The sequence below is a fragment of the Odontomachus brunneus genome, unplaced genomic scaffold, assembly GCF_010583005.1.
Source record: "Odontomachus brunneus isolate Ranch 3 - 2012 unplaced genomic scaffold, Obru_v1 Obru_scaffold_123, whole genome shotgun sequence".
Classification (NCBI taxonomy): Eukaryota; Metazoa; Arthropoda; class Insecta; order Hymenoptera; family Formicidae; genus Odontomachus; species Odontomachus brunneus.
This window is the reverse complement of record NW_022639573.1, coordinates 1,022,426-1,031,773: the sequence shown is the minus strand read 5'-3', so window position 1 is coordinate 1,031,773 and position 9,348 is coordinate 1,022,426. Positions and strand designations below refer to the sequence as shown.

The 9,348-nt window shown below is 34.1% G+C and overlaps 1 protein-coding gene across 1 annotated transcript; it reads right to left on the bottom strand.

Annotated features, from left to right (window-relative positions):
• Positions 1-571: 571 nt before the first annotated feature.
• LOC116849661 lies at positions 572-9,058 on the bottom strand. Its single transcript, XM_032827029.1, has 5 exons — positions 8,484-9,058; positions 6,007-6,442; positions 4,263-4,370; positions 3,660-3,845; positions 572-2,428 (listed from the first exon to the last, which is right to left on the bottom strand). The coding sequence occupies exons 1-5, from the start codon at positions 8,950-8,952 to the stop codon at positions 2,341-2,343; spliced, it is 1,287 nt and encodes a 428-aa protein (XP_032682920.1). The 5' UTR covers positions 8,953-9,058; the 3' UTR covers positions 572-2,340.
• Between the last annotated feature and the right edge of the window lie 290 nt (positions 9,059-9,348).

Genomic DNA, 9,348 nt, shown 5'->3' with positions numbered 1-9,348 from the left:
TTAAACTTATTTATTTAGCTAATTAAATAAGAAGAGAAATGTTCCTTTAGTATACAAGATAATAGAAAAACAAAGTACAGGAAAATAAAATACAAAGACAAAGAAAGAAGAAAAAAGAAGTTATAAGATCAAAATACAAAAGGAAAATGAAAAAGCACCGTAATTACAAACATAGTAATTACAAACAAACAATAACATAATCTAATATGATTATAATTAAGGTATTTTACAATAATTTTTAAAGTATTTAAAGATATATATATGTGTACATATATAAATGTAATGTAAAGGTTTAAATTTGCCATAAATGCAATTCTAAAGAACAAGTAGATTCTTCCTAAGAATCTTACTAGGAATGATAAAGATTTTAAAATATCATAGTAGTATGAACAAAACCTCAAGAACTTAAAAAGAAATAAGAGATCATGTAGAATTTTTCTATTCCTTAGGAATAAGAAACTAAAATGTAAGTATAGGCTTATAGTCTTGAGACAGATAATCGGTAAAGGACTTTAGATTTATAATTAATATATAAAATAGATGCGGTAACTACTTCATAATTTAATTGCTCTCTTTTGTATGCATATTTTAATATAATTTACAATATTCCACGTGATCTATACATTATCGAAACAAGAATGCTCATACATCATGCAGACAATATATAACAATCCGTTATATGTAAACAATACGTAAACAATGCGTGAACAATGCGCCTCTAATCATTAAATCTACAGCACGAATCTAATTTAGAGGATATCATTAATCGATCGGATTGTGTCGGCCGGACCGATTAACAACGCGAGGCGTTCTTGCATTCCTGAAGTGAAAATGGAGAAGTCCGGCACGTCACGACCCGAAATCCGACTCCTATCCGACGCTCATCTTTACTACACTTGTCCTTGTTAATTGTCAATTATCCTTTTATTGGCACACGCGTGTATCTTGACGCGCCGCGCGCACTTTCGCCGCTAACGATACGATTAACATAAAATGATAATTCATAATTTATTTCGCATTGACGTTTTTAGCACTGCCATAAATACCGCGCGTCACCCACAAAGTAGTACGAGGTATCGTTAAATAAGTACGGTTAAATGACACATTTCGTACGACGCGCGGCGAACAATCAGTACGGCGAACGATGATTATGCACATGCGAGAGCGCCGTTGCCGCGAAATAATCATCTCACGGCGGGCGTCCCATTTTTAACGGGTGTATTTTTATAATGCTGCGGATTGTGTTCGCTTGCATTTTTTTCCTCTAGTGAAAATGCCAAGGGAAATCGTCATTTATTGCGACTTTCTCATCTACGATTTAATTAGCATGTACCTTCATAACTGGATCTCGTATAGAAATTCCGTTAAATTGCGACTCGCTTAAATTTAACAGAAAAATAAGAGAGCCTAATCTCTGCTTTTACTGCTCCGTTAACTCACGCAAATGCGCAACATAATTTGCGCAACGTTCATGAAATACGAATATTAATCGCTATGAGAGCGCGAGAAAAAGAGAAGAAAAGGAACACAGAAAAAGAGAAAGAAGAAGAGAGAAAGAGAGAGAACGAACGGCAGGCGCACGTTATTATATTTAGCGATCAAATTATCCGTCTTAACTCCGCCGGCACATTGTTAATTAAAAATTGCGGTATACCTTATTGCGGTATGGCCGTTTGTAATTATTGTCAATGGTAGCGTACGGCGCGTGCGATAATTGGTCGGCCGCTATCCGAAAGCCCGCGTGCATCCATAAATTCTCGGCTCGCTACATCGCCATAGAATAAACGCCGACCTACTTATACTCTCTGTGACTACTTTCACTTGCGACGAGGACGAGGTTGGCACGGATGCACGGACGAGACAAATTTCCGAATAACGTACCTGCAGTGCGCGACGTGGCGGATTTCATTCTTAAAATCCAGTTTCACGTTCCCCCAGCGCGATATTTTTTCCTTTCTTCTCTTTTCACGGGAACTTTCGCGGCTCGAGCGCCGCGTTTGTACGGATTAAAACGAGGCGGAGAGACGATTTGGCGCAAATTGCACTATTTTCATTATTGAAATTCGTAGATAAGAAGAAGGAATGTTTAGATTACATATATAATTATTTTTAATTTTTTTTATTATGTATAATTATTATTAAATTACGTAATGCGCATTTTATGCATATAATTAAAGACGTCTCTTTTCCTCTTTCTCTTTGGAGCAAGAGAAGGCAAGAATTCCTCTTTTCTTTATTCTCACCCTTTTCGTTTCTTGAAACGAGACGTCATGATATGCTAGTCGAAACGAAGAAGGTCGCGAGTGATGAGTTGATTCATCCAGGCTTCTTGGACGATCATTAACAAGTGATCGCCGTGCAGTCTTTCTTCCTCACAGCGTCGAACACTTCACGAAGACCATTCCGCGTTGCAACGTCATCCGAGATTCTGCCAACGTAAATGGATTTCATTATATAAGTTTGATGAGCCTAACAATAAGAACTAAATTGAATGTCACGCACGTCTTGATTCCAAAACAACAATAAACCTTACACTGCGCGTGCTAAAATCACACATGGAAAGTATTCAAAAGATACTTTATCGAAAGTATCAGTTTTCTAACTAGAAATGTACCCCACGATCAGATTGATCCCAATTAGTCATCTCGTTACATAAGGTGATGTTATTAGTTTTTGTAACGCAATGTGTCAATTAAGACTTCATTAACAATGAAGATTATTAATAATTAAAACCTTTTCTTTATTACTAAGGCTTGTATTAATCGTTACTTGAACAGTTATCAGGAACTTAGGATAGTCGTTATTAGGTTAGGATAGTCGTTACCAGGAATTTGTCCTAAAATAGTGAGATCTGAAGAGAATTTATAATTAGATCTGAGTTTCTTATTTAATTATATAATGTACATGTAACATTATATATTTTTTTCTATGATCGTGATTTAGCTGAGAAACTCACACCTAACTCTAAATTCAAATCTGAGTATCTCACTTATGTGAGATAAGTTTCAAGTAACGCCTATTGATACAGACCGAAAACCTCCATATTAATAATTATTATTAAAAATTTTTTTCAAATGAGATACTCAGATTTTAATTTAGATTTAGATGAGAATTTGTCAGTTGAACCATAATTACAGATATGAATGTTACATATATAATAATTAAACTGAAAAATGTGGGTCTAACTATAAAAAAAAAATCTGAGCATCTTACATGAGACAAGTTTCAGTGACAACTATTAATACAACTATCAAAAATATTAATATTTGCTTGAGTTTTGAAGAGAGTTTTAAAGTTTAATCGTCACTAATAAAAATGAGTATATTTAGTGATTTGTCGATTCTGATAATTTTCAGCAATAAATATCAAATATTCAATAGTCTATCACTCTTTTATTGATTAGTATGCGATTCATTATTAACTGTAAGAGACCCAAAATGGACAAAATTTTTTCAGTATGTTTTGCGAAACAATAATTTTGATACATCATTAACAATAATTAGGATAACATCATATTGTACAAGCCAGATAACTGATTGAAATCAATCTGATCGGCACTATGGGATACATTCCTAATTAAGTTGATACGAAAGAGCGTTTCTATGAAACAAATTGAGTGAAGGATGAAAAGTGAGGGAATATCTGAAGAAGTGAATTACCTAGTGACTAAATTCCATAAGATATTCTGTAAGATATTAGACTCCGGCTTGCTGCCAGCCGAGATCAATTCACAAATCGATCGATCCTCACAAGCGACCGATTGGTCATCAAGCAGACGAGCTTCATGTTTGTGCTCGACTGGCAGGTCAGCGACCCGCAGTTTCGAAAGGACAATGTTCGGCTGCCTGGTAAAATAGATCCTTGATTGAAAAGTCGCCAAGTGAATGTGTTAAGGGGAATAAATCTCTTAAGAGGATGCTGAAACTGAAAACTTTATCGACAAAATACTGACACTTTTCTACAAAGTTAATGTTGATTAGGTTTTCCACCGAATATAGTAAAACAAAGTAACATTTACATAAGTTCTGTATATAGTACATAAGATACGAAAAGGATAGCGTGATTGTGTAGTAACAATTGTCTCTGCGTTATTGACATTTTTCGAATTCATCATCGAATATCTCTTTAAAGTAGAAATACAGGGAATACTCCTCACATAGGATCCATGCCTGACACGTAACAGAATCCATTATGTTTCGAATTTGTCTTTTATTTATATGTCAAAATCATTTATTTGTGAAAAATGAGAGAATAGAACTTACGCCGTCGTGTTATTGATTCGTATGACGTTGGGTGTCAGCGTTGCCAACAGCAAACCCCACGGCAGGAAAGTGCCGATCAGATGAACAAGTTTTTTCCAAGGCGACACTCTATAAACAAAGCATGTTTATTGAAGAAATAGAAATTGACTACTCCATGAGTAATTAAGCATTCGGTAATATTCATTTCGAAATATCCAGAGTTTCATGTAAAGAATTTGGTTGAATTAACTTGTCAATGAACGAACCAAGCGCGTCTTCCTTGAAAGAAACTGCATTTTTTATTTTCAAACTGAAAAAAAAATCGGGTGAAATAAACCAAATCTGTCAGTTGAGCAAATTTGGTTGCATTAACTGCAATCGAGTCAAATCGAATAAAAATTAAATTTTTCAATAATTTGATGTAGAAATTTTAACACAAAAATTTAATCAAAAATAAAATCTTAATAGAAACTGAAATGTAGTTATATAAACGCTATATATCTTCTTTCAACTAACGAAGAAGATTGATCTAACTGCATAATATATGAGTAATTCTACCTCTAAATGGAAGGTCAAGTAGAGTAAACGATAAATACATTAAACAAATAATTTTAATTAGATTTTAATTAGATAATTTTAATTTTAATTTGCAAGATTTGTTCAACTAGAAGAAATTATTACAACGTGTTCTTCAAGATTGTTATAATGTGCAGAGTTTAGATACACGACTCAGCGATTATCGATAGGTTGTGTTGGTTGTACCTCACTCGCTCTAAATTCTTGTTGCAACAAGATATAAGCGAGCAATGTCCATCACTTGAAGCTTTACATGAAATGTATGTACTATCTAAAACCTGATTAGATAGGTCTGCCTTTTTTGGAGTTTTCTTGGCACTTTAGGTTATCAGTGTGTTTTCTTATTTTTAAGTTGAAATCATTAAATTTTAATTAATAAATTAGATAAACACTCTTTAGATCAGTGATCTATTACGGTATATATCACCTAGAAGAAAAATTTATTGAAATATTACATTGTTCCCTTTGGTAATGTATGTAGCTCATTCAACTTGGAAGGAAAGTTGAGTTAAACTTATTCTACATCGTCACTATATTTGACAACTCATTTAGTTACCGTTACTTTTCGGGATAGTTAAATCAACATCATGATTAATCAGTTTTGCTATATACTTAGCTTGTCTAATACAAATAAGAAAGGCTACAAGATCAAAATTATACTGAAAGAATTAAAGCAATTATAAACAACCTAGAAATAGAGTTCGCTCCAGTCGATTCTAGTTATTTAGACCGATCATTTTTATAGTGTAGAGTTGGATTTTGTGTGTTCATGTAAAAATCAGAAATTCCGTTTCTCACTCTATCAAAATGCGTTTGGTTCGTTCAGTGTCAAATTAATCCAGAATTTTTTGCGTGTAAAAATAGAAATAAAAAATAATTATTTTCTTTTGTTGTTGATAACTTACAAATAAATAAATTATAAAATAGTAAAACATTGTAACTTTGAGTGTAGTAAATATTTTAGATAAAATTTAAATATATCTTTTTGTTGTCATTTAAATTTTCAGTTATATTAAAAATACGTAATTATTTAATTTACGTGGAATTATTTGAATTACGTGGAGTAATTAATATAAAAGAAGCATGTGGAATATGTATTCAGAATGAATTTCTTTGTTAAAAATAGTGTAATGCTATTTACAAGTGAAGTTCTATCACGGTAAATACATTTACCGCATTAGAGACCCACTTTCTCATTTGCGGATAAGCCACTGTCGAATGCTGCGGCACCTCTGCATATTTCACTTCGTGATACTCGCTGCTCGGTTGATAAAACTGGTAAGGGAACTTGCGCTTCCTCGTGTAAGTGGACTCCTCTTGCTGCAGAAGCAACACGCCGTTCTCTGGCTGCTTCATTATCTCATATGTGGTCTCTTGCGACGTCGGCTGATATGTATTCTGATCACCGCTGTTGTAATAAGCAATAACGTACGGCGATTGCGAGGTTTCGAGGTAACTACCAGTCACCAATTGATGATCAGCCATTGTTTTCCCGAGAATTGTCGACGAGTCTTGCTCTTCAGTAGGTTTCTCCACGTTTTGGAAGGTCTGCTCGACAAACATGTGCTTGATGTTGGCATCGTTGAACGACGATCCGGCGTACTCCGTCATGACTTGCTGATCATCTAAGAGATGAACACTCGATGTTTCAACTACATTATTGGATGCACATGCATTATCCCGAGAAATCAACATTTCGAAGTTTTAAAAGCGGAAAACTTTTTTAAAAAGTCAAAATTTCCCTATAATGCTGAGATCCAAGTACTAAGAAAATCTTCTAAAATATAACTATAATAATAATAATAATAAAAAGAACAACAATAATAGTAATAGCAACAACAATAACAGTAATAGCAATAACAAATTTTGTTGAAATTTTAAAAGACTGTCTCGGTATCTAGATTTTGAAATTATGACTTTTCAGGAAAATGCGTTCTACTTTTCAAAGAAATTTGCCCATTTGTACTCTGGACTTTTTGTGGTTAATAATGGGACTCAGCTAAAATGAAAGATTTTATTGTTGAAAGATCAAAATATTCCGTAGACATAATCTTCTAAATCGACGCTATTGAAAAATACAAAACATACAAACACTCTTTGAAACATTGAGAAAATATACTAAATAATATTATAGGGCCAAAGTATTAGAGAATATCTGCAGAAAAAGCAAATAATATTTTCAAACAGCTTAAAAAAAACGTTCTCAATGTGTCTTATATATATGTTTCTTTGTATATTCTCGCATAACTTGAGAACTGTTAGAGATATTCCGTGAATTGAAACTTTTTGTAACATATTCCCTCTCTCTCTCTCTCTCTCTCTCTCTCTCTCTCTCTCTCTCTCTCTCTCTCTCTCTCTCTCTCTCTCTCTCTTTCTCTCTTTGTCTCTGTTTTTCTCTGCATGATTCTCTCTTACATTAATGCAATTACCCGAGTTTGTCCAGATAATCTGGGAATTGTGTGTCGAATTCCATTATTTTCTGGAAAATCCGAAACATATAGAGATATAAGACGAAACTTTTATTTTGAGCCGATTTTTTAACCAACTTCAAGTAGATAAAAAGTATGAAATAAAAAATTTTGAGAAATATATACCACCTTCAAAAAGTTCAAAAACTCTAAAAAATATGAAATAATTTTAAATCAATATTCCTATAAATCTACAATCCTATTCTAATATTTTAACGATATTACAAGTTGAAAAAAGACAAATTAAGTAACTAACCAATAATTATAAGCGAATAAGTAATAAAGAAAGGTAAAAAATGGTATGATTATTAACTCAATTAGGTTTTCACGCCAACTTCTATAATATCGTTAGAATATTAAAATAGGATTGTAGATACGTAAAAATATTGATTCAAAAATTGTCCCATATCTTTTACGGCTTTTGAAATTTGTAAAGGCAGTCTTTTTCAAAGGAGTCTTTTCGTTTCATTAAAATCGTTAGATGAGAAAATTTAACTCCTTAGGCTCGTTTTCAGCAATTAAATCTTAATCTGAATTCAAGTCTTTGTCTGAAGAAAGACATTCAAATTAAGATTTAATTAGCATTGAGACAGAAATGAGTATTAAGTATGATTTACCGATTCCAATGACCTTCTCAGTGACGGACATTAGATTCTCAATAATCTATACTCTTCTGTCAAACATTATGCGGTTCATTTATTAGCTGCAAGGGACCCAAAATGGGCAAGGTTTAATTATAGTAATTCTATTTTATTATTTCAAAATTGCTTTATTATAAAAAATAAAACATTTTAGTCTAAAATGGAAAGGTAATATAATATTAATGATAATATTAATATAATATAATATTAATATAATATAATATTAATGATATAATATTAATGATATATTAATGGTAATATTAATAGTATAATATTAATAGTATAATATTAATATTAATATTATTAATATTATATATATTTATATATTAACTATTATTAATATTATATAAAATTATATAATTATTATTTATTATATTATTATCTGAGCAACATGTATCCCCGCATATTTTTAGGGAATTGTTTTTCACATTGAGTTTACTTGGGTAATACTTAATTTTCAACTAAGTTTTTAATAAAAACTAGAAAAAAGATAATTCTATTACATATAATAAAAAATTAAAATTTTATACTCTTCGGAACAATGTGTGCTCACTTACCATCGTCCTGGAACTTAATTTTGCTCGGTCGCGTCGCCTCGTCCAATATACTGGAGACTTGGTACGCGTCCTGAAGAACATCCTGAAAGTGTTTGCGCCGCGTGTCCAGCTGAACGTTGTTCTCGAACTTCACGTGCTGCACGCTGTTGAAAGGATTCATCCGAATAACAGTAGACGGTTGTTCGATTTCGCCCAAGTGCACGCTCGGCCGGAAGACGCCGGACGCGTTTCGCGCCAAGTCCTTCGCGACGATCGGCGACATCAACTTCTGCTCGCCACTAGTGGCCAACTTCAACAACGGCGTAGTTGTTGTCGCCTCATGCACGGTGTATTGACTTCTCGGGGTGGTCTCGCGCAACGTCTTGTTCGTCACGTCGGACACCTTGATGCCGCACGCGCATGTGACACCGACAATTAAGAGATGCAGCGGGAAGAAACTGCGCTTGAGGAGCTTACGTAATAGCTGCATGTTTCGCGTTCAGTTGAGCGAGCAATCAGTGCGAATCGCGTATCTATGCCTGGCGGCGACGATGGCGACGACGACGACGACGAGCAGCTGCTGAAGACAGCTGTTCCCGTCGTGAGGAATTCGCGACTGAAGCATCTGCCGTAAACGCGCCGCGGCTTGAACTCGCAAAAGACCAGTGACGTGGGCGCTTTTCTAAAAAGCGTGAACAAGGGAGCAATTTTCGTATCTTAATCACCATCCGCACTCCAATTGTTGTTGACGGCGCGGCGTTCCACGTGCCGTTTAGTTCGAGCAGTCTGGCCATTGCGTGCACCACCGCGGAGTAAATGCGCACGGTGCAGTGATGTTAAGATGACCAAGAATAGTTTCACACGAAATCGATTAGCCGCATAGCAT